The sequence below is a fragment of the Anser cygnoides genome, chromosome 2 (assembly GCF_040182565.1).
Source record: "Anser cygnoides isolate HZ-2024a breed goose chromosome 2, Taihu_goose_T2T_genome, whole genome shotgun sequence".
NCBI classification, from domain to species: Eukaryota; Metazoa; Chordata; class Aves; order Anseriformes; family Anatidae; genus Anser; species Anser cygnoides.
Genome location: NC_089874.1, coordinates 66,289,819 through 66,315,690, shown reverse-complemented (window position 1 = coordinate 66,315,690; position 25,872 = coordinate 66,289,819). Strand labels below are relative to the sequence as shown.

Sequence of the window (25,872 nt, the reverse complement as noted above, 5' to 3'; positions counted from 1 at the left end):
TCAACTGGGACCTCCCCCGATAGCCAGGACTGCCGATAAATGATGGAAAGCGGCTCGGCCAGCTCCTCCGCCAGTTCTTTCAGTACCCTCGGGTGCATCCCATGCGGCCCCATCGACTTGCGCACATCCAAGCTCCGTAGCAGGTCGCCAACCATTTCCTCACGGATAGCGAAGGCCACGTCCTGCTCCCCATCCCCTTCCACCAGCTCAAGGCACTGGGTATCCAGAGAACAACCGGTATTGCCGCTAAAGACTGAGGCAAAGGCGGCATTAAGCACCTCAGCCTTTTCCTCATCCTTAGTAACTAGGTTTCCCCTCGCATCCAGTAAAGGATGGAGATTCTCCTTAGTCCTCCGTTTCGCGTTGATATATTTGTAAAAGGATTTTTTTGTTGTCTTTAACGGCAGTAGCCAGGTTGAGCTCCAGATGAGCTTTGGCCTTTCTAATTTTCTCCCTGCTCAGCCTCGCTACATCCTTGTAGTCCTCCTCAGTGGCCCGCCCTTTTTTCCAAAGATTATAAACCCTCTTTTTTCTGCTAAGCACAAGCAGCAACTCTCTGTTGAGCCAGGCCGGTCTTCTTCCACGCCGGCTCGTCTTTGGACACGTGGGGACGGACCGCTCCTGTGCCATCACGATTTCCTTCTTGAGGAGCGCCCAGCCTTCCTGGACTCCTCTGCCCTTCAGAACCGCCTCCCAAGGGACTCGGCCAACCAGCGTCCTGATAGTCTCCATAGTGTCCACAGAGAGTATTTTGTATCTAAGAACCCTTGAAGGAAGGGATAAACACCAAGCACTCGTGTTTAGCCCAGCCCAGAACTATATTTCATTATGGGACATTCCTACAGGAAGAAGAGCATTTTCCTGTGTGTTTTCATTAAGCTGCAAAACTGGAGATTACTCATTCTTGGCATATCTGTATTTCTCTTAAGTTTAAACACTAAAACACCCAGATCAATCTGTAAGTGGATGAAATTCACACCATTTACTTTTAACATCTAAAAGCATGATGTCTGAGTCCTCCCAAGATCCCTCTAGAGTCATCTCTGAGACAGTACTTCCCCAAGTCCTGCTTGATTGTCCTTGGAAGAAATTTCTTTCCCTTGACAAGAGGGGGAGCCCAGGGGCTTTCAGCAGCTTTTCCTTCCTACAAATCTCACTGCAAACCATCCTGAGTGCCAGATGGCTTCAAGGACATTGCTTCTGTCTGGAACAGCTGATTGCTTTGTTTGTATGGCATGACCATGCATTTCAAGAGGATTCTGTGCAAATGGCTTCATTTCTTGCTTTTATGAAGTTACAACTGAGAACGCAAAAGCCCTGAGCATCACAAACTGGAAACAGGGATGCTTGGAAGATTCTTAATGATTATGTACAGGCAGGAAAGCACAGCTTGAGTGTGATTAGATTCTCCCTTTTTCTTTTTTTAAGTCTTAGGAAAGCACATTATAACCAGGGAAGAGAAAAAAGTGAAACAAAACACATCAGATTAGTTGTGTATTTACACTTTGCTGAGAAACATTCCCATCCCCATTTTGGTACAGAAGGAAAAAACAGCCAAAAGCTGCTAAAATAACACAACCACCTCAAAGTCACAGTCATCCAGGACTTTATGAAAAATAGGCAATATTTCCTTTAAAAATTTTTCAGGATTTTATTTATTTATTAATTAAGATTAAAATTAAAAAATGCAAAAAATAAAAATAAATGTAACTGGTGCCAAAACACAAGCTGTTTGGAATTTAAAAAGGACCTATGAGAGAAATGATTTCTTGAATCATGAACCTTTCTCTGTGCCTCACCACTCATCCAGTGTAAATTATCAGCACCATGTGAGCAGGTGTCTGAGCAGGACCTATGTTATTTAGGACATTCTAAGCACGTCTTAAATTGCAATCAACAGCAGTCTGAACACTGTAGAGTGTACCTCCTGTGATACTCTTTCACTCTTTCAGGGGGGTACAACATGCAAAGATAGTGGGTATTGTTTTGTTTTAAAAAAAAAAAAAGTCATCCTGCTAAAAACATAAGGAAGGTTTAGGGACTTGTGAAGGAGGTTTGGAGACTCCCATGCCAAAAAGGACCACTCTGACACAGAGAGGTCTCAACCGCCTGGCAGCTGCTGAGTGTCCCAGAACCTTGTTTAGTCACATTAGGAATTTGTACCAAGAAAAAAAATGCCATGTTACAAAATCTCCCCTATTCTTCTCCCCTGCCTAATGTCTAATAGCTTAATGAGGTTGCAAATGACAAGAGTCCAAGAGCTTCCACCCTGCAAATGTGGCTCTCTGTACATTAGCTCTGAATAAAGTTTTCTTCTCCTGGCCCATCATTACAGCTTTTTTTCAAAAGCACAGCATAAAAAACTGCATAAAATTTCCCTAAAGGTTCCAGTCTCTTTCTGAAACAGGGTTCAAATAGTTTGAGTCCATAAATCCATCTTGGCCCTTCGTACGAAGGCTTTGTTAGCCCTATTTAAGCCTTGTAATTATAATCAATGTTAGCATGAGTTTCAGACTTGAAAGTAAAGTTACTATATAGGAAAAATATAACCATAGGTCAAAAGTTGAAACAAAAAAGCATTAGCAGGGTGTGAAAACTTGGTTAAAGGAGAATCAGGCTATTCTCTTTCCCTTTCTCCTACCCTTGATGATTTTCACCCTGGCAAAACAGTAGATACAATTTCTCTTTAGTGCATAACTTCTAGGGCAAACACTCTGTAAAGGCTAGAGCAGTTCTGATAGCGAGGAGAAAAGCTATTTTACCATTTTCTGCAGGTCTCATGGGAAAAGGCTCTGAAGACAGCCAGCAGCAGGTGTGGACTTAGAGAATCAGAGGTGGTTAGTTTTGAACCTGGATATAATTGGGCCTCTTTTTCCCAGCACCTGGGGTTTTCTTACAGGATAACAAAGAGAATAGTTATTAGAAGTATCAGAGGAATTCAAGAGCATGAATTCCTTTGGACTGGCAAGAGATTTATGCTTTATGTCCAAGCAGTGCTTTTTGAAATAATGCTTTGGGGAAAAAAAGTGAGACCCTGTGGCTTTTGAACAGAAGTTTGTTGACCAGATACTGTAGGCATCAGGAAATGGTTGAAGACTCTCATTAGACCTGACCATCTGCTTGTATGTCTTTATTTTCCTGTAATTGATAAAAATAATTTACAACACTTTTGCAAAGACAAAGCACAACTGTAACAGAGAGTAGAACTTTATGCTTGCAAACTCCACATACGGTCACATTTTCCTTCTATGATATATAGCTTAAAAAGGGTTATTCAATGTAAGGCTTCAAATCTGATCTTTAAAAAAAAAAAAAGAAAAGAAAAGAAAAGAAAAGAAACACCTTTTTGGAATCCCCCCCTGCCCATTTTATCAGAAATGAGCTCTTGTTGATAAATCCAGTACTTGCTCTGGTCAGGGAAGTACAGATATGTAATCCTCACCTTATTTTACTGTTCAAATGGATTTTCATCTATTCAGGCAGCTGGAACAGAGTATTTTCTTTGGCTAGAGGTTACGCTCCATCACATTTATGGAGGGGAGTCTGCCTTCTGATGGGGACTGGTATAAAACCACTGAATTATACAGGCACAAGAAATTGATAGTATTTGTGCTGTTCACAGATTGCTGCAGCCCTGGGAACAAGCATTACCTGGCAGAAGGCACTACATGAATGGCCTCAAGTGCTTGGAAAGGAGAATCCATTCAACGACCAGATTGAAGCTATATTCAAAGATCAAGGTGGACACTGACTCCCAAACTGCCAGAGCCACAGTTTACAGGGATGCCTCCTGGTACATTCCAGAAAACAACATGATTAGAGACCAAAACAAAAGAAAATAGAGGGCACAAGTTATCAGAGCCACACTTATTTTTGTTGTTGTTGTTCAAAATAGCAGTACAAAGAGACAGTAGTGCTGAAGTTAGCATAGCAGCATTCTTTTCAGTGCTGTATCTTAACTGCAAAGTCACCCACCTGTACAATTAGACTGGGCTTTTTCTGTGGAGCTACAAAAATAAAATAAAATCAAAGGATACTTGCCAGCTAGACCATTCATTGTACTGGTTTGCAAATGCATAATAAGATTGTTTCCACATATAGCAACCCCCTAGCCGTACCTCATTGTTTTCCCTGCAGAACGGTATTTCTGGGCTTTCGATTTGTACTGTTCAACAGTTAATCTGATCCCAAAAGGGGCGGGAGGGGGAACCCAATCTAATCTTGTTGCTATGAGTTGTATACATGTAATTACCTCAACTGTCAATATATTATTTAGCTGCTATTTGCTTATTAAAATGTGCGAGGAATAACAAGACACTAGATGTTAGATTTGCCTGGCAGCATTAGTTCAGTTTGACTGAGCACAGGTTCCCTTTTCCACCATTAATGAGCTCGTAACTTGACAACCCTTCAAGTATTTAACACAGCTTGCTTTTTAAAGCTTTAACACATCTCTACTCTTTAGCTTCATAACACATGCAATAGGCACTATAAGTCCCATGCATTTTGCAGGTATGACCTAAGGAATTGCTGAAGGTAATGGGCAGCTCTTACCTGCTCTACTTTATACACAGTATTAAAGATTGAGAATTAAAAGTATTTATTTCACCAGCTCACCCAATACTTTTAGCAAAAGGCAAACAAGAACACAACAAAAAGAAAAAAACACCACCACAGAATACCCAAGCAAAATTAGATACAGCTCTACTAGCAGCCCTACTGGTGATAAAGGGATCAGACAGCATAAAATAGCACAAATTACACGTGGAAAAATATGGTAAATAGAAAGTGTTAACACAGCATGACTAAAGCCATCAAAATTAGCCAGGGCTCAGTTATACTTGGTCTATTTTTTGTTCTGAATGTGTCTGTGTATATGGCTGCATCAGCTGTGACCCAGCTCTGAGGCTACAGGACAGACAGACGGCCTGGCTGTGTGCAGGCCCAAGCACACCGGCCACATCTGTAGGAGCTGTGTCTGCTCCGTAGTTTGAAGAGGCAGAGGAGTACTTGCAAATACTGTTTTGATTGAAGCAAATCCTAAATACCCTATTTTTTTGTACTTCTTTTTTAAGTACAGTCAATGCAGCATCTTTTATTAAGATTAAATTCTTCTGGGACAACTGCTGATGTTTGAGGAAATACTCGTCATCTTCTTTAGGAAATCAAGAGGGAATGCACTTTAATTGAATGATACTTACTATCATATGTCCCACTTCATTCAAGGCATTCAGATGTTACCAAATAGCCACTGTCTCCCAAGAAACAGTTTCAACTCAGTCGTCCTCAGACATGCCTCTGCTATTGGTCGCACACTGGAACAGGCTCCCCAGGGAAGCAGTCACTGCACCAAGCCTGTCAGAATTTAAAAAGCATTTGGACTGTGCACTTAGTCCCATGGTCTAAAATTCTGGGTAGACCTGTGTGGTACCAGGAGTTGGACTTGATGATCCTTATGGGTCCCTTCCAACTCAGGATATTCTATGATTCTATTTAGTGCTAGAAGAGGAAACATACCTGCTTGCTGTACAAAAATCTCTGCCAAATGGCACAGTGTTCAATATACGCTTTCCAGGTCAGGTTTCTTACTGTCATTAAAAACAAAACCAGGACAAAAGCAAGTGCATCTACATTGTTTTACAATAGACCACGTACAGCAAGGACAATACCTCCAGACTCATATTGGATAATTTCCTTTATACCAAAACACAGAAATGCGGCAATCAAACGAGGGAAGAGAACACTGTGTTTAGAAGCCAAATTTTCAAGCAGTTACTGCATCCCAATTGAGTTTAGGCTTTGATAATGCCAATTAAGAGTTTTAAAAGCTAGTAAGACTCAAATTTCCTCAGTTAAAATAAGCTTCATTGCCCAGAGCAAAGCATATTCATTTGTAGAATTTCTTATTAGTAAGCATCTTGAAATTGTGTACAATGGAAAAAAAGAAGACTAAGAGGATGTTCTAAATTTATAAAAAGGCAAGAGAGACCTGAAATCCCCAAAGCTCTTAGACTTGCCCTAGCAGTGTAATTAATCCATGCTTAATACAGTCTTTGAGGGACTTGACAAAATGGGCTTGCCACTGGCTGCAGGAGCACTAATCAAAGCATATGTCACACCTTAGCAGCAAACTCTCCAATTCAGCACTAAAATCAGGCGGTATACAGAAACTTCATTTGTAACTAATGCAGTAACTATTTGCCAGTAAAGATGAATTTGGGGTGTATTATGCCACCACCTTTTACAAGTACTACATCTCTTTGTTGTTTCAAAAATACAAAAAATAGTTGAAGATCTGCATGCCCAAATGCTTTTTGAGCAGCACTGGTAAGTTAAATGCCCAATTTTAAACAGCTGGTTCTGACAAAGCTTAATCTAAAGCAGTAGTGAGCTATGTATTCTAGTCTATTTCCCTAATTTAACCATCTCCTGATGCTTAGGATGAAGATGACAAATGCCTGAGTAAAAGAAAAAAAATTGCTCTTGGGAAGTTAGGTATAGCACCATGAAATCAAGCTTTATTAACAGTACAGATTTTTAAGAAGGAATGTCTTATCACGGGCATCCCCCCCACATAGTTGGATGATGTAGATACAGGGGGATTTCATCAATGCCTTACAGCACATGGTTTCAATGCACTAAACGTAGGAGGCTTTTGCTGTTGTTTTTCTGTTCAACTATTTTATAACAACTTAATGCTTTGCAATCTGACAGTATCAGAGAAACTATTTTTGAATTATAGAGGTACATCTACCTGAAGCTATTTGAATTCACTGGGCCTGGCCTATTCCAAAAGGGTCAACTATAAATATGAGAAAACTCTAACCTGTAGAGCTGAAAGCTCTCACCTCGTCGTGACATTTCTATCCAAAACTTTTCAAACTCTGTGGCTGTATTTGGCTTTCCACTTCAGGAAGAAAAAAAAAAAAAACAAAAAAAACAAACATGCAAGACCTCTAGGATTCTGTGATTCAGACAGAGCACAATCATTTTTTAATGTTATGGTAGAGTAAAAGTTTAAAGTGAACTGTTGTTCTGTAGTCTCTCTGCTTTCAACATTCATCAAGGTTCTAATACACTTGCAGAAAAAAACCCTCACATATTAACCATGTTATCCCTCTCCCTCACATCTGCGTTTTCCTTACTCCCTCATGTCTATCTTGCAGTGCTCAGAAAACAGATGAACCCTGACGTTTTTGAAAAAGTTTTTCCACAGCTCACCCTTGAAGGAACTGGGAAATGTGAGAGGGGAGGAGGTATGCATTAGTGCAACCCAGTAGAGGTGTAAATGGATGTTTATTGCTAAGCTGGTGTCACGTGCTTCTGCTGACTGCAGCAGTACATTTGATCACTGACAGTGTGTTCAGGTCAGGTTTTTTAATTTGCATCACCTATTACAGTTTATACATTTCCTTGATATTTTTTCCGTCTTCAGCAATAATAAAACACATTGGTTTCTACAATGGATAATAGCCCAAATTGAAAATACAGTCCAAATGAAAGCATGTCACTCCTTTCTATAGACTCTTGCTTCATAACTCAGCCTACCGTGTATCCATGGATGAAATTTGCACTGCCACTGTTCATATTCCATTGCTACTCTGCTGCCATGTCTTTACCACATGAGACAAGAACCATCTCTCATCACATTCAATGAACTGCTGATGTCTAGCTGCCTTTACACCCATGTATGTCCCAACCATATTCATGGTAATTGCCCACAAACAATCTGGTGCTAGCTACCCTTGAGATGTTGTGTTATATTCCCAAATCAAGAGGTATTTTTGGATATACATACTGAATAGAATACTGAATAGAATTTCCCAAACACCACATGGAATCTAGCTTTTTGTCTTCAGCCTTATGTCTCAAATGCATAGATGATATTAGGAGAAGTTGCATAAAGATTTATTATTTATTTTAAAGGGATAAAATATATCTCAATACATAATTTGGAAATATTTAAGGACATCTGAAAAAAATAGATTTAAAAGCAAAAGTACAAAAGTGTCTGGATGAAAACAATTTAAGATAACAGAATTTAGTGTTTCAAGTGTGAATATACAACAGCAGTAACAACTTAAAAGTATTCCACTACTGCATTTGCAATAGTGGGGTAATGAGATAGTATTTCACTAAGCCCAGTGAAAAAGCTGTGAAAACTGCAAGTTTTTACTGACTAGTTCTGCCTTTTTAATGATGGGTCTGAAGTACTCTTTTTGTCTGCATTTATGGACATGACTATGGTGGTGGAGAAGATCCATACTTTTGGCAAGAGTATTAGTTGGTAGACAGCAGCTTTAGAGTATCTTACAGAAAAAGCAATTTTATAACCTACTTCTGGTTCTCAAATGGAGTAGAATTCAAGCTTTTATAAACCACAAGTTCTAAGACTTACTGACATACACAAACCTAGAACTAATTTTTATGTAGCAGTCCTAACAAAAATATTAAAGACCTTTCATTTCTATCAAAGTGCAATGTACTGCATACATAATTCCATACCTGTAAACCATATAGCATACATGCAATTATCCATACCAGTTTGGTATGAGAAACGGCATAAAAATCTAATACAAAGAAGTATGAATATTGTGCACATCTTTTGTTCTGACCAGAAGAAAAGGACATTGTGCAAGCAAGAAATACTTATGCTGCATGTTGTAGAATAAAATTTACTATTAACTACTTTGCCTGATCATTATAAGAAATGCTCCAACATTAAAATTCCTGCTTCAGCACCATCCTTCTAATATAACTCTGAGCTAATGTTTTTTTCAGGGAGCTGAGTTAACTAGTAAGTTTGTGTATTCACTAGCTTCCCCCACCCTCCTCATCCTCCAGAAGTGCGATTTCCTCCAATAATTTAGTTATTTCAAGAAGAGAATGTGCTTAGCTAAAGAGACTTCCAAAAAAAAGGAGTTATATAAATATTTAGCATATTTAGAAACTGCTAATTGCTTCCTACCATACTGAAAAGCTAGGAAAAAAGTTTTAAAACTCTTAAAGTGAGATAAAAATACTGCATAAAAGTCCTGTATAAAGGTATGTACTCTCAAATTTAAAGCTTAGTTGATCCAGAGAACTTTCCACAAATTTTCATTTAACTTTTTTTTTGTGTAGTTCATGTGGCCTTTTGCATATATATATTTTCTTCATATTCCCCTTCCAGTGTTTAAGGCTTTCCAATTGGTTTATAGCAAGCATCAGGTTGCCACATACGAAGATCAACAAGAACTTGGTTTAGCTTTTGCATCCAAAGGTTACGCTCTTCTTTAGTATCAGCAGACAGCCAATTCCTAAAAAGCAAAGAACCCAATGAGTTAGATACCTTCCCCCCTAGTTATTCTGAAAAAGCGATCATCTATGGAATCCCAAATAGCAGGTGAAAAATGAAATATTCCAGAATTCTGCAGAGTACTGCCAAGCTATCTGGCATTTCCACTTCTAGAAACATCAAGTTTTTTATTCTCAGAAGAAAGAAGTGGGACAGTAAGACAAAACATGATTAAGGTGATCAAGACAGCTTAAGTATCATCCAGAAATCTTAGCATTTTAATTATCTTTGCATTGGCATGCCAAAGTTGTAAGGCTACATTATTAAAACCATCACACAAGGCAAGACATGCCCCCCCCCAATAACCTCCCCCCCACAACCTTCACAAACCATGATTTTATCCACTCACTTTGTAACACAGAGTGTGTCTCTGCACTGGCTAACAAGGGTTTCTCTATCATCTTCCCTCTGCGGACGGACAGTTATCAGTTCAAAAGTGTTGGGACGGGCACAGAACTCCCTGTTAGCAGGTTCAATCTGACGATTAGTGCAGTTAGCCAAGTTTATCCGGCCCAAAGGATGCTGAAAGTGAAGTTAATCATCAGTTAAGAATATTGTTCTGAAGACTAATTCTGAACATATGCTCTGACAATTTTTCCATATGAAGTGAATTCCACTCCCCACCCAAATAAATAGAAGTCTATTATTGCTCTTTTTAATGTGAAAAGTAGAATAGGTGAAGCAAGATAACAGACAACAAAATAGGCCCTGCTCTGCCACATACAATACAGTTAACAAATCCATCCTTACCAGAGGCTTAGACTAGAAAAATACGTTCACCCTTTTCTTTTTTCCTTTCAAGAGAAACTTGCTTTTAAACTCAAAAATTCAGGAGAGCTTGGTAATAAAATCCAAGCCGATAGAGCAAGCTCTACCAAAGCCTACAGAAGGCAGGCACTTCAGGAATGCTTTGTATCATTCTCATCAAAACTTGTAAGTATATGGATTCACCTTCAAACATTCAACTAAGGCACTTAAGTGTAGAGTCCAGCTGCTTTAGCTCCCTCTATAGTTAGTGGCTAGACCTCTTCAGGGAGCATTTCCATTTTCGAGGCAGTTATTTCTTCCCACTGACTACAGAGGGAGGCTTAGCTGTATGCCTAAAGTTAGTTACAGACCTTGGCTCCAATTCATCACACCTACAGAATACCTCACACCACGGAAACATCACAAGCAGTTCTTGATTAGGAGAAAAGCTTGCTATTTATTGGGCATATTCATTATGCTATTCCAGAGACAGTTAATACAACCTAGGTTACAACAAAAAAGGATAGCTCCATCTCAATGAATATTAAGAAACAGTTCCCATAGATATACATATATATACACCAACCTGCAAAGCTTATCTAAAAAACATATCATAATTTAAAGCAATCATTGTTCAACACTGGTATTTCTGAGCTACATGTATCTTCGCATAATAGAACAGACATAGCAGGTAGGGGTAAGGGGAGGCATATAAGGATAGAGTTTAATATTGCTGTAGATGATAAATAAGAGCATATCTATATTATTCTTTAAGTATACCTTTCTCAGTTACAGTGACAAGTCTATAACATTTTCAAGAACAGAACAATCTAAGACAAATCAAAGCAGCTTTCTTGTGCACAAAAGCAGAACAGGAAGCTTTTTCTTGATCAATTTTTTGCCTTTTTTAATTACAGTAGGCAGAGATTTTTCCTGTCTCCTGGCAAGGAAAGAGTACGTTGATATATTTTGGCATTGTCAACTACCAGCATATGGTCTTCCTCTGCTAGCAGGAAGAAATTAAACTCAGGCAGCTGAATTGGTGTAGAAGACCCAAAAGGACCAGAGCTCACCACAGAACTTGGGAAAGAAAGTGTTCTGCCAACAAACAAGCAAACATTTAATGGCAAATTGCTTAAGTGAGTCAGGAAAAAAAGCCTCTTGAAAGCAACTGGAAAGGTTTCAGTACACACTGCAGGAACAGGCTAAAGAGACAGGAAAGTTCACTTTACTGACAGATGAACCTCTCTGATTTGGTGCATTAGCCAGACAATACCATGAGTTTCTGCAAGAACTATATAAATCTACCAGTTTCAGCTATAATGTGGGAGCTGCAAGAAAACAACAACTGCAAGCAAGATACTCCATAATTACATTTATGCTTCTACAATATAGAAGGATTGTCCAGTCTCAGTTTTCACCATATCGAGTATTAAAGTCAGTGTTTGGTCTAAAGATTAGGGTAGATAGATACAGCTTGCTTACCAAGCTGTACAAGCCTGATCGATTTCAGTTAAGTAATCTCTAGATTAGTCTTTTGACAAATATAATGGAAAGCCTTAAAACTAAAAGGAAAATTGAATATGGATTTTCCTCCAATTTTCTTCTTCCCCACCAGATATGGTCAATTTTTAAACTTGCCCTTGTTTAGGTCATATTTATGACAAGTCTCCATTCCCCAAATAAACTTTAAGAGCTTGAATCTCATGCTTTGCATATAGTTACCTGAAACCTAAAGCATTGCTGTCTTTAAAAGTGATCAGTGAATTGCATAGGGTACTACAGAACTTTATAGGCTTGATCTTTCTTTATAAACAGAATTACCTTTCGTTTTTCGTCATCTGGGTATGTCCAGTAAGATATACAGTTTCCATAAAGTACACACCAGCGCCTATGCCATGCTCCAAATCCACTAACATCTTCAAACATAGTCTTTAAAAAAAAGGAAAAAATATTATCACCTTCAGCTTTGTCTGTACTCAGCTATTTTCCCTACAGAATGGTTCTGCAAGTACAACCCTTCATTGCAGTAAACGTAAAAGCAGGAAAAAAAATATACTGGGAGAAACTTCTATTAGTATATTTCCAGACAGTGTAGAAAATGAACTTACACTGTTACTCTTAAGTTTGCAGCCTTTGGCTCAAAATGCACCTAATCCCAGCCACTTTAAATGACTAGATTTTAATACTGACCGTAGTAAGCATTCCTATCATTTTAATACAATGGAGGGTTATTTATAGAAGATACTTTCTGCAGAGTTCACAAGACACATACTAGTATAACACAAATTATTATGATTAGGTATATGAGTCATCTTTGACTTACAGGTCAGGATTACAAAGTGTATGTCTGGCTATTCTGCAGGCTACATTCAGTAGTCCAGTCAGTTTAAAAGAAATTAGAAATCAATTTTGTTTGTGTTGGCAGTTTATTTTATTAGATACTGTATTATGTCAATTTCAAGGCCCATTTCCCTGATATTGAAATAGAAAGTTTAGTATCTACCTTCTATCTCTGATCCCTCTTGAACTTGCACAGAACATTTTCTTCGAATTAAAGTGTTGTGTTTTCCACTCTTTGTAATTCATACTATATATTTTTAATGGCACAGGGTGTTTGCAAACCCTCACTCTGAAAAATTTAATATGCACACCATTCTCCAGGTTTCACATACTGTATAGTAAGAGTAAACACACGGTTTATAATCCCTGCACAAAAATATGGGATAGCAAACAATCCTGTTAAATGTTTGCATCTAATCAAAGGTGAACAGACTTCATTAAGTAAAAGGAAAGGAGACAGAACTGCTTAAAAAATAAAGAAATTCTGCCTTATGAATACACTAGAGTAACAGTAAAGTTTAATGTTTTGCTGAATTATTTTCATAGCACATTTACTGCCATCTGATGGATAGAAGCTTAACAGCTTCATCTATTAGGCTGAGGTGCTCTTTATGCAAGTCCAGATTTAAAAAGAGAACTGCTTAAGATGTTTTGCAAAAAGTAGCATAGCTTCCTTGTTAAGTTAAAGTATGTGCACACAGTGAGGAAAACCTCTTTTGCTAGAAATAATTTTTATATGAGACCAAAAAAATCTAAGATGTCTTGTAAGAGTTTCTGGCAGGGAAATTAGAATCTCATCTCGTGACACACAGACTATAGCAAATGAAAGTTAACTCAAGTTCAGAATAACAGGGAAACTGTTTACAATAAAAACATACAAACTAAAATTCTAGTGAGAGGCAACAGTACTAGAGATAGCTTTAATTTATGCTGCTTTAGAACATAAGCTAGAAAAGTGTTGGGATTTGGTTCAGGAAGAAAAATAAATCTTAGTTTTGCTAAGATTCACTATCACCAAATGCATGTGTGAAGTTAAAATAGTGACTATATTTAGTAAGACTTATTTCCACGGAAGGAATTTGAAGTGAATATCTTACCAAGAACCCTTTTTCCTCCACAGAAGAGTCCACTTGGCATTTTAACTTTAAATATATATGACCCTCCAAAGGAGACAAAACAGGAACCTGCAAAAAGTAAAACAATTAGTCATTTGATTTTGACACCTCTCAACATCTACTCTACCAGCTCAAGCAAGTCACCTGCACCAGAAAGTTAGCACTGTCTTGTTCTGAGGATCCACAGCCAGAAAGTAGTGATCAAGCAGGACAGTAATAATCAACAATTCTTTCAAGTTCATTGACAAGCTTTTCAAGATTTATTAATTTGCTCAGGATATATGCGCAAGCATGCTTCTGTCTAGAAGAAACAGGCATGTTGGACGTTGGTTATAAACCAACAAGCAAGGTTATAAAAAACACATGGCAGCAGTCCACATCCTACAAGCTTCTGCCTCAGTTTGACATTAAGCTGCTTAAAAAACAAAGTGGGTTTAAACAGGATTGGTACTTGGATGACATAAGCATTTCCAGTAGATACTGATGTTGCAGTGCCTATTCAGAAAAATATTTGTGCAAAAAAACAATTCCTGGAAGAAGAGAAAGTAACAATAGTAGTTCTTGACTGTCACTTAAGGTGTGACACTACATGTTCCATCAGGAAGTGTTGCAAACATTCCAACTCTTGCAAACTTCCAAACTGCAGTAAAATGCATTTCTGAATGAGGGCATTAAGGAATTTTTGTCAATTCCCCAATTTTGTGTGTTCTGGATTCCTTTCTATTTTGCGTCAGACAAAAGCACTTACTTGGATTATGAAGAGTTTACTAACAAAGAGTTGTGTGACAGTAAAGTGAAAGTGTTGTATAGCAAATTGAACATTTCAGTTATGCAGAGCCTACAACACCATTACTAATTAAAAAAGGTCTCAGAACATCCTCCTGTACGTGTAGTGTACGTATTCTGTTGACATTCTAGTCAACAATATATCCCTTTCAAAATGAAGTAGGGTGAAGGTACTGAGAAGAAAGCAATCTGTTGAATAAACAGCTAAATGAAGAGAAAACTGAAGTCCATGACTAGCCTAGCTTGCTTTCTGGTATGGTCATTCAGATACCCACCATAAAAAGAAGTTGGCTTACTGTCAAGGAAGATAATCTAATGAGACTCAAGATAACCCTCAAAAGTTTGCAAAAAAAATAATTTTCTTAGGAGAACTTGGATTACACGTAGAAGATGATAGGCATTAAGCTTACCACCTTAATTTTGTGAGAAAACATACATAAAATTCTTTTTCTTCTGAAATCCAAGAAGAGTTAGCTACACAAAGCTATTTTCAGAGATTAAAAAATTATTTCTTTTAAGCACATTAATTTACATAATTCCTAAAAACGCAAAAATGCATACACCAGGCAAAATATTTCAACTGCACATTTGTATACAGATAAGAACCTCATTTTGATGGGCTTAGTACTTTCAAAACTTTAGTTCTTTATGATCACTTGTTGCTTAAAATTTGCTTAAAGGTTGTATTCAAGCAAGGTCTTGACCAAACAAGAAAAAAGATTTAGCTCCTGAGCAATATTAGTTTTCTTCAACAAGCTGAGTTAAACCGGTATTTAGGCTGCTCGTGGTTTTTCTATCGATCTCTTTCAGCACAGTAGCCAATTTTAAGTTCCATACAGCTCAACAAGAAACTGGCTTAAGTTTCCTGGCTAACAAACTTTCAGAGAGACATGATACATTTTGAAGAAAAGCCATTGTCTAGTCAACTAGGAAGACAAGAGACAAGCTAGTTAAGGAAAAACGCTAGTGGTCTTAACTGAGTTCTATCAGCATCCTTAGCATTCTACAATACAAGAAGTCAAATTCTTCAAATTTTTTTTTTAAGCCTCCCAGCATCTCGTTATAAAAAAGTGCTTACAAGGACATATTAAGTATACATTAGAATTTTTAAAAACTGCAAGAGATTAGAGGGCAGACAGACGTAAGCAACATGCATTAGGAAGCAGTTTCCTATTTAGTTATAAACTAAGCAATCATAGCAACCTTGTCCCGGAACATATAGCTCAATAGTTCTCTTTCCTCCCCTTCAAAATTCATCTATGGAAAAAAAAAACACGCTCAATGTAGTCAGTACAATGTTAAAGGTTGTTTGTTTGTTTCTTGGGGGGCGGGGGGGGGGGGGGGGAGTGTGTGTGTGGGGAAGAACAGTTACATGAGTGGATTTTGATCCTATCTGCTCTGAATTTTAGCTGTGCATAACATAACTGGGAGGAATGAAACTCGAAACCCATTGAGTTGGCAGTTTATTTTATATTAGAAATGAGTGGGGCCAAGTTTAAGAGCAGCTGTTCAGTGCAAGCACAGGCCACAGCAAAACTGAAGCTTTGCAGAGGTCATAATTTCACAAAAAGCTAACTGAAAATGGGAAATTCTTATTCGCAACTGTTGAAGTCATGCACCTGGAAGAAGTTAACCAAATCAGTTTCCATGTTTTCTCAATAATCCTATTTGAACATTGTGTTTATACTATAGTTTACTCATCCAGCCCAGTGTTCAGTCCTAAAGAACAAACTAAAAAGGCTCAAACCCACATTGCCAAGTATAAAGTAAAAGCTGTTTTCCATAACACCCAGAGCAATGGGTTTTCAATAACTAAGTCACATGCAAAATGAGATCTATGCATAGCTCTTGGTAAGGGGAATGTTTGTGCTGAAGAAACAAAGCTGGTACACATATAGTAGCAGTACAATTCAACTGTAAGGTCTGCAGACTGTTTCAATAGAGGAGTCTGCTTCTATACATAGAAGTAAATCTTCTGAAGAGCAAATTTGGATTATTCTGATCTTTTGTTTTTAATCTTGTGCACAAACAACCATTCTTGCTGTGTCATGTCTTGTCTGAAGCTATAGTTGCAATACTACTATCATCACAATAAGCTAATTAGTCTAGAAGAAAATTTCTTCTGACACTGCCATTTGGATAAAGCTGCAATTTAGTACTGGCATAATCTGTTGCCGCTTCAAAATTAATTTAAATTAGCTTAAAATAGCTGCTGGCATAAACACCTATTAAAATAGCTTTTAGGTGCAAGATGTTACAAGGTTAGAGTTTACAATGAATGCAAGAATATTTTTTTTTAAAATAACTTACTGGTAAGAGCCAATAAACATTGTTTAGACAGGGAACTAAGGTATAAAACTTGATAATAGCTCTCAAAAAATAAAGATAACTTGTTTCTACAAATTTAATTGGGTGAGAAAAACTTGTACTCCTAAAGAAACTTATACTCCTAACTATATTCATCTCGGAGTAACTTCATTATTAAACACAATAAATATACTTAGATACTTAATAATACAGTATTTAATATTTGACAGTAAAAGCAACAAGCAAGGTGAAGACTATGTAGAGAGATGCCAACTGTATACATTAATTTTGTCAACAACAGCAATCAGTAACCAAAACACATTCACTATCTTTGCACAGATATACCATACGTTGGGCTACAGAGAAGAGCCAACACCTGTCATAACAAAGTCTTTTTCTGTTGTATCTTAAAAAGACAGTTCAGTCATCTGAAGTTTATGAGTAAAATCTGTGTATGTTTATATAAATACATACATGCACACAAACATTTATTTATGTAGCAATTTCATTTCTAGAGCAGTAATTTTGCCTGGAAACAGTAAACTCAGGCGCATTCATTTCATTCTAATGTTATGCGATTATCTTTAGATTAGTAAACAGTAATATCCATTACCTTTTCCAACGCAAATTTGGCATTTCCTACAGAAGACAATGATAGCTTGTGGGATCCAACAAGGATGAAATTAGTAGTGCGGACTGCATTAGGGCCGCCTGGACTGGTCATGGCTGTGGAGAAAAGTTCAAGGCAAGTTGTAATACAACATGCAACTGAGATGCTGCAGTGCTTAAGTGGCCACATATGTACTACCGTATAAATGCCCTACTCAGTACTCCAGAAGCACTCTTTGCAGTACAGCCCAGCAGCACATTCAGACAGGATCTTTGTATACCCCATTGCTCCACAGCAGACCTTTTCTTTATTAAAAAGCTTTGAAACATTTGCAAAGGATAAGATAACTCACTTTAAGAGGTGTGAGGGGGGGCAGAGCACACTCTAGGGCATACCACAAAGCACACACTCTGCAATAGGGACTCAAAAAGAGGTTAACAGATTTGGAAGTCAAGTAACACACTGCAGTCTTCCAGAACTCGCATGCATGCATTTCTGTACCAATAGAAACAAGCCATATAGCTTAGGCACAGGAATCAGACTAGTTGCAGCAGCATTGTAGACATCTCAGAGTTAGTTCACGAGCTCCTTATTGCTACATTTTTATACTAAAGCTAGCTCAAGTATGTCAAACGTAAGTTAGACAAATGTATAACCCATTTTGAAGTAGTCAGAGAAACTCATAGATGCTATTCTCCCCAAGCATCAGAAAACATGTTAAAAACATGACAAAAATACTTCATAATCTGTTCATATTTTCAAGAATCTCCAAGTTTGCTCTATATTACTTTGTTGATATGAGGCTCTAGTTTACATCTGAGTCCATCTTTTCAGGAACAGAATTTAAACTACAGTATCTGGTATCAGATGCGTGATTTTGAGGGAGCTGGGGTTGTTTAGCCTCGAGAAGAGGAGGCTCAGGGGAGACCTCATCGCTCTCTATAGGTACCTTAAAGGAGGCTGTAGCGAGGTGGGGGTTGGTCTATTCTCCCATGTGCCTGGTGACAGGACGAGGGGGAATGGGCTAAAGTTGCGCCAGGGGAGGTTTAGGTTGGATGTTAGGAAGAACTTCTTTACTGAAAGGGTTGTTAGGCATTGGAATGGGCTGCCCAGGGAGGTGGTTGAGTCACCATCCCTGGAGGTCTTTAAAAGACGTTTAGATGTAGCCCTTAGTGATATGGTTTAGTGGAGGACTTGTTAGTGTTAGGGCAGAGGTTGGACTAGATGATCTTGGAGGTCTCTTCCAACCTAGACGATTCTGTGATTTTGGTTTTGCAAAGAAGTTCCACCAAACATAGTAACTTAGATATAAAGATATAATACTTAGCAATTGTAACTGGCAAACTGGCCTAATTCTGCATTTATTAAATGTAATTATCATGGTACAAGTATTATTTATTAATACACCACTTTTGATAGCAATGTTATTATTTATCTTGGTATAACATGCTTAGATTCTGCTTACCTGGAGTAAGAAGGGTGCTTTTCTAGAAAGAGAGAAAAACAAAAGCTTAGAGGGAAAATAGTTTGAGAATTCTACACAAGACTAAATTAGGTTGAGAGAAACTAGATTTGAAGTAATTGAAAAAAATGAAATCCAGATAAACATGTACTAACTGCATATTTCCAGCATCATGTATTCAGAGCTGTTACCTATTTCTTGAGCTGATGCTGAAGAGTTTGGCAGAAAGCTGCACAGTTTACAGTTTCAAGTAAGGGACACAAAAAGCCTGTTACAGGCACAGCCTTATTAAGGTATGGGAATACAGCCTTTGGAAGTAGTCATATTGAGAGCCTGTTACAGTATTACATTCATACTTACAGAGGTGATAGATGTTAATAATCTCTTTGGAGTGATAACCTGCAAAAAACCCACAATGAATGCATTTGGATTTCATGCTACTTAAGTTGTCCATTACATTAACATCAAAATTAAACTTTAAGGCTTATCATCTAAATCAATTTTGAACAGATACTAGCTCTTTTTATGAGTCAGTCTTTTTTTTTGAACCCAGAGTGACTGTAGTGACTTTCAGTGGAAAAAATGCTTTGCAAAGATGTACTGCAGAAAAGTTTATATTAGTCTATTACATACTTAACATGCATCTGAGAAAGCAATCTTGGTAGACCTTTTTCTTTTCTGCAACATGGCTTCAAAGTTACATTTGCTTATTATAGAAAGATATTAACAAGTACAGAGATGTTCAACGTGCTACTGTTGTACATTATCTATATTTCCAGGTGAAAGTCCCAAAGTTTGAAATAAGATTGTATATTAAATGAACTAGAATTATGTATGCATCTATTCTTGAACCTGAAAGACAAATGCAATAAGCTTGTCAAAAAGCAGCTACAGTATGCCATCAGCCCCACATTGGCAACTTACCTTGAGTTCCACAAACACATTCAGTATTAAGTGAAGATTTCTGTAAACTAAGACACAGGATAGAAAAACCCTGGACTTCAAACTGGTTTTATCGGGGGATAGGTGGAAGCATGTTTTCACTGCAATACGGAAGTAAAAATTTAAGGAATTTACTGTTCTCAGAGACAGGATTTTAAGCATTCATCCCATTTTCTTTGAAGGATGCTCAAGTTACTCATTTTTACATTGAGACATCTTAACAAGGAGGAAATGGGACCTAAAACTGTTAAAACACTATGTGCCCAACTGTTGGAATGGCAAGCAGAAAGTCACCTCCAGTGAGCTACTGGCTTGTTTTGGGTCACAAAGCCTTAATGAAGCACAAGCAGTTGAAACGTGCATGCTATGAAGGCTGAAGCATTTACTTCCAAGGCATTATTAAAACACCTGCTTTAGAAATAAGCACCTATTGCTTTTACTTAATGCTGGAAAGAAAAAAGCGTTACAGTTGATCAATAGAACTTTTAAGACAAGTCAAACTGCAGGGTAGGGCATACAGACTTATGGAATTTAAGTGAAATGGAGAATAAGGGTAAACCGTTATCAAGGGCAACCACACTTATTAAATAAAAAGTCTGCAAAGCACAGTGTTTTGCAGAATTAATAAGACTGTCTCCCCAAATGGATTTCAGATTCAAGGTGCTGCAGGTCCAATCCACTAATAGCTGCAGGACTCTTTAACCTATCTGTTATCAGGAATATTCCATAAAGGAATAAGAGGAGCAAAAGCAACAGATTGTCTAAAACTATTAGTCAGTTATCCCTGAAAACTGCAGTTGTCTTAGTGTACCTTCTGTTGAAATACAACATAGTGATTTTCATGTTCCATTTACCTTAGATTTATTTGCCTTTTTTCTTTTATCAGTGCTTGCAACTTCTTTTCTCTGCACCTGTAAGGCAAGAAGATATTAAGAAAGCATGACACATCATTCCCCCTTATGTATCCTTTTGACAGAGACTGATACATACCAAACTGTAAACTTCTAGATTTATTTCAAAGTCATTTGACACATCATGCCTAAAAGGGAGAAGTGGAAAACAAGTTAAACCACAGACTGCAACAAAGAAGGCTTTTTTGTTGTTGTTGTTAAGTGTTACTCATTGCTTCTTCCCTCCTCCTGTTCCCTAAAACTCTGCAAGGAGCAGCTAGGAATATCTAGGTTCTACTCAAAAGAAGCTTAGACTGACTATTAGTCAGCTCTATCACTCTTATTAGTAAGCCCTCGTTTGTTCCTACAGGTCAATAGGGATGTCTGAAATCCTTTCACTTCTGCAATACTACTCCCCAGTGCAAGCAGCCCCCAGTGCAAGCAGCATTGCTGTTCCTAAAACCCCAAGGTTTACTACCTCAAGATGCTTTCTAGAACTCCAAGAACAAAAGTAAAGGAGGGATAAGGGGTAGAAAGAATACATCTACCATTTCTCAAAATGCACTCCTTCAGTCCACTGCTGGCCCACATTTCCACAAAGAAAGATTGCTTTCTAAATGAATGTGTTGGACTTTAAAAAGTGAGGGTTTTTTTGTTTGCTTTTTAAACAAACCAGCCATTTGAATTCACATCCTTTTAGCTAACATTTGAGGACTGAAGCTTTAGTTTTAACAAAACTATTTTTGAGACACCAAAACCAAATAGCTATATAAAGTGTTAGTTGCTGCAGAAGAAACACCATCTCAGAGAGCAATTTATTCATCATTAGAGGTTCCAGGGGAGAACAATCATAGAAAAAGCAATAGACAAATTAGCTGATGAATGGTGGAATAAATCTAGATTACTCTTTTGAAGAGTGCATTCTAGCTATTTCTTAAGTCTAGAAACACTCATGCCACAAGGCCTCACCCTATTTGTTTGCAGAATAAAGCATTCTTATATAAAAACGTTATTGAAAATATTCATGTATGCTCCATCAGAGATGGAACCGGTTCCAGAAGTTTCTTTACACTTATACTTACATAGTAAATGTTGTAGTAAAAGTAAGAGCATCTCCATTCAGGGAGCTGGCAGTACTTGCTAATGGAGTTGCAACCATATTTTCTGCTCCAGATCTCAGTATTATCACATAGTAGTAGTTTGCTGCTTCTGCAAATATATTTCAGATTTAGATGGTTTTGTTAGCAAAAGTCGTCCAAGTATCCAAAGAAATCTAGAGTACCGCACTGCCATTAAACATGCCTCTGTTTCATCCTACTTTGACATTTGTATTTAGTCGAGATTCACTTATAAACTAATTCTGAAAACAAGTTATTTTTCCTAATGTGTCCACTACTGGAATCGTCTTCACAGAATTCACAAGTGCATTATGGCCTGGTACATCTCAGGCCAGACCTATACTACCCAGTACATGAGAAGAAAGAGGAAGAACTTTCAGTCAGACTCAGAAATTAATCTTAGTTCCTTATTCCCTAGGCCTACCAGCTTAACCACACATCAGCTTTTACTTTTTTACCCATTCTCATAATTTTTAGTCCTGTGAATGAGCTTGTTGTCCAGGCAATCCATTTCCCTAACTTTTCACATAAGGAAAAAAGAAAGAATATAAGAGCATATCTCAATAATGTCAGATGACTTGAAGGTTTGGTGTTTGTGCACCAAGTTGATGCATTGCATAATGTCATGTTAAAAACAAAACAGCTTGGTTCGTCTGTTATGTAGGACAAGTCAGCTTTCAGAACAAATGGTCTACAGTCCAGTAAGCACCAGTTTGTAACCTTTGTATCTGACATTCTCTTCAGAGATAATGATTCATAGAGTTTGTTCTCGTGCACAATATATAGCAAATGCTGCACTTCCAGAATACAATTTTGATAAGTAATTCTTAGTCGTTTGATTAGGCCATTTGGTTGCAAGAATTACTGAAACAAACTAAACTGTTTTGTAACCATTAAGGATATTTTTCTATAAATGCAGATGAATTCTCTCATACAGGAACTGTACTGTGTCAGGAGGTTAAATGGGAGTACCAGACAATCTATGTTCTTTGTAATATATATTTGAAGATACTAAAAACACATTTCATATTTCATAGCATAGTTAAAAAGAAAACAAGAAATGCTACATACGAATTCATAAGTAGTTCTGGAACAAGTATAAAATAAGAAATGTCCACTGACTTTTGCTCTCAAATTTTAGTGAAGCAAGAAGTATGACCCTGTTAGAAACCAGCTACAATCAAGTTTTACAACAACATTACAAAAAAAAGCACTCATTGCAGTCTTGCAGATTCTTTAAACAATCACTTGACAAAGAAGCTTACTAAGGTCCAGAGACTATCCTGGAACAACAAAGAAAGATTCTTCTCAGAAAGAGTGGTCAAGCATTGGAACAGGTTGCCCAGGGAGGTGGTAGAGTCACCGCCCCGGGGTGTTCAAGGAAAGGTTGGACATGGTGCTTAGGGACATGGTTTAGTGGGTGACACTGGTAGTAGGGTGATTGTTGGACCAGGTGATCTTGGAAGTCTTTTCCAACCCTAATGATTTTATGATTCCCAGATACTATTCTAGAACAGAAGAAAAAAATACCCACTTTAATGACTTAAATATAGCAAGATAATTTATAAATATCAGTCATCTATTAAGTATTTTGGGGTGTTAACAGGACAAAAAAATATTTAGTCACTATTTCAGAACACCTCAGAAGTCAGAATTTACATAATGATATTTAGTACTAGACTTGCATCCATGGAAAAATTCCAAGGCAGTAAGAAAGGCCTGAAACAAAAGTTTTACTTCCTTCCCAACAAGTTAGAAAAAGATATTTCTGTGGTTCTTTAAGACTGGGCTGGGAAAGTCACTCTAAGTCTTCTGAGCATCACAAGCCAGAAGAGGATGACACTAAAAAGAGACCAGGGAAAAAAAAGTATTGAAGACTTAGCCAAAAACAGACTGATTAAGTGTACTTGCTAGGTTTTCCATTGCACCCAGAGTTCTGAGGAGCACCAACACATAGGACAAGAAAAAAAGCAAACAAGAAGAATAAATAAATCCATGTAGGGAAATTAGGGAAACACTGAGAGAAGGTGTGTAACTTTCAGTTGCTACTGTTACCTGGTTTTTGAACTGTACCACAAACAAAGTCTGCTTTTAGAGGTAGACGCATCTCTGAAATAGAAACGGATCCCCTGGATGGGGTAAACTCAGAAGATGTGGAAGCAGCTTTATTTCTTTTAAGAAGAGGTCCCTCGCTCTTCAGTTTATTTAATTCTTCCAATAAAGCAGTTCTCTTCTCAGCTGTATAGAGAAATTAATGAATTGTAGTTGTAAGAGGGTAAGTAGTACTGAACATAAACAAGCATTGTTTTTTTTTTTTAATACAGGCATGCAAAATGCAACAGAAATGTTAGTCGCCTTTCAAAAAAGTAGGAATATTTGAGACAAGAAAGATACCAGAAATATTTTCCTGCCTACTGGAAAAATTGAGACAGAATAGATGTTATCACCTCTTTTTCAACATGAAGAGCTATAGATAAGCAAGTACAAGGTAACATCATAAATGGAGTTTTCAGACTCTAGTTTTGAGTGTTCACACTCTAAAGAATCTGACTTGCATCTAAAAACCTACTTGCAAGGAGAAGTAGTCTCTCTGCTTCCGCTTCCTCTTGCGACCCTTTTCCATGTTCTTCATCAAAACAGCAATTCAGAGCTTGGCTAGCTTGATAAATCACTGTCTGCTGCATGTTAATCTCATTATTCAGCTCCTATAGTAAAACAGTGGTTGAAATAATAATATGTCAAAAAAAACGAAGCTGAACACCTTGAGACTAACATTTTGGCTATGCTTCAGAAAAGTTACAAAATCAAACCACAAAAAAAAACTTGCAGCTTACAGTTTTACTTCTGCAAACAAATATTCCAGCTCAACTTTTTTTCTACCCCAGAGGTAATTTAAATATGGTGGTGAGTATGTATGTTATATATCCAGGATAGTCTTCCATTTGACCACTGGCAGCAGCAGCTAAACAGAAAATCAGCAGCATACATGATGAGGCACCAGTGAAGATCAGAGTATTGCCTACTGAAAGCACGTGGCTGTGAATCCTGCCTAAATCAGAGACGACAAAATATATTTCCCCATCCTCTTTTCAAAACTATGTCTTGTTTTCTTCAGACAAGTACTTTATAGCGTGATCCCATTAAAGGATGCATTAGCTCATCAAGTCATGTTGTACAATTCCATACTATTAAGCCTTTATGCACGACAACCTAATTTAACATACTACTTGAAACAGCAAATGTTCTAGTCATTTGCAGGTTGAATTAGGTTAAGAAATATTACATCAGCAGAAAGATTTTTAAAACATTAGATACCTGCATCTTCTTTTTGATATTAATTTGATCAGATGGTCCATTCTTTTTTGTTTCCAGTTTGGAAGCAACATCTTCTTTGCGAACAATGATTTGCTTTATTGAAGGACGATCTACTTCTTTAAGTCTTTGAGATCTATACGCATCAACACTTTTAAAACAGGGAACAGCATTAAATGCATTTTGCATACTTGCCAAGAATTTTTACACATACACACTTTTATTTATGCACCTACATACATAAATCAGTCAATATTTTCCATTGTGACTAAACAATTTTAAAATAAAAGTACTCAACTCACTTTAAATTTAAGCAACAGGTCACAGAAGTGACCTTTGGTAAAGGCTAAGAACTTTAAAAAGCTTCTTTTGTAGTTTAAGCAGCATCTTCCATTAGATGAGTTAAAAAATGCTATGCGGCATCTTAGCTCACGTACTTACAGAATCTTTTCGATTTTATTACCTATACAGGAGGTTGCGATCTTCTGATGTAGAGCTAATACTGTCTCCAGATTCTGCCCTGGGGACTTTAGTCCTTTGGAACTTATCAGACTTCAGACTTACATCACTGACACTGCTATCCCCACCGACTGACTTACAAGGAGAAACAAAGGCCTAGGGAGATGAAGAAGTTGCATTACAAATATCCGTTCATGTTAATCATGACGTATTTCCTCTTACCCTTATACGTTTTATGATTACATATATGCAGTAAGTTTAGAGGAAGCTGAATACTATTTAAGCAGATAGTTTACAAATATTTCCTAGGATGTGGGGAACACTACTTTTTTTTTTAAAGATGTTAACAGAGCAACTTCCAGCACTTTTCACCCTTAGTTCTCAAACTAGTGCAGTTAAATAATTAAGATCTTCACTAGTAACTGCTTCATTGAATGCATGCAT

At 37.4% G+C, this 25,872-nt stretch overlaps 2 protein-coding genes across 3 annotated transcripts in view; one reads left to right on the top strand and one right to left on the bottom strand.

Annotated features, from left to right (window-relative positions):
• AOAH (acyloxyacyl hydrolase) overlaps positions 1–7,032 on the top strand; it is an 80,216-nt gene extending 73,184 nt beyond the window's left edge. Inside the window, exon 22 of the mRNA XM_013194334.3 lies at positions 3,623–7,032. Within this exon, the coding sequence (XP_013049788.1) occupies positions 3,623–3,751 (129 nt within the window). The 3' untranslated portion in view covers positions 3,752–7,032. The remainder of the gene's footprint in view (positions 1–3,622) is intronic.
• Positions 7,033–7,901: 869 nt separating this feature from the next.
• The window catches only part of ANLN (anillin, actin binding protein), a 28,694-nt gene continuing 10,723 nt past the window's right edge, over positions 7,902–25,872 (bottom strand). Inside the window, exons 11-25 of one of the 2 annotated variants that reach the window (XM_048075565.2) lie at positions 25,433–25,584; positions 24,973–25,120; positions 24,227–24,362; positions 23,713–23,895; positions 21,622–21,748; positions 20,640–20,688; positions 20,504–20,560; positions 19,068–19,106; positions 18,711–18,732; positions 17,249–17,361; positions 15,532–15,585; positions 13,525–13,611; positions 11,909–12,016; positions 9,687–9,859; positions 7,902–9,299 (exon numbers count right to left, since the gene is read on the bottom strand). In XM_048075565.2, the coding sequence (XP_047931522.2) occupies positions 9,176–9,299; positions 9,687–9,859; positions 11,909–12,016; positions 13,525–13,611; positions 15,532–15,585; positions 17,249–17,361; positions 18,711–18,732; positions 19,068–19,106; positions 20,504–20,560; positions 20,640–20,688; positions 21,622–21,748; positions 23,713–23,895; positions 24,227–24,362; positions 24,973–25,120; positions 25,433–25,584 (1,572 nt within the window). In that variant the 3' untranslated portion in view covers positions 7,902–9,175. The remainder of the gene's footprint in view (positions 9,300–9,686; positions 9,860–11,908; positions 12,017–13,524; positions 13,612–15,531; positions 15,586–17,248; positions 17,362–18,710; positions 18,733–19,067; positions 19,107–20,503; positions 20,561–20,639; positions 20,689–21,621; positions 21,749–23,712; positions 23,896–24,226; positions 24,363–24,972; positions 25,121–25,432; positions 25,585–25,872) is intronic. The other variant, XM_013194333.3, reaches the window with a different exon arrangement.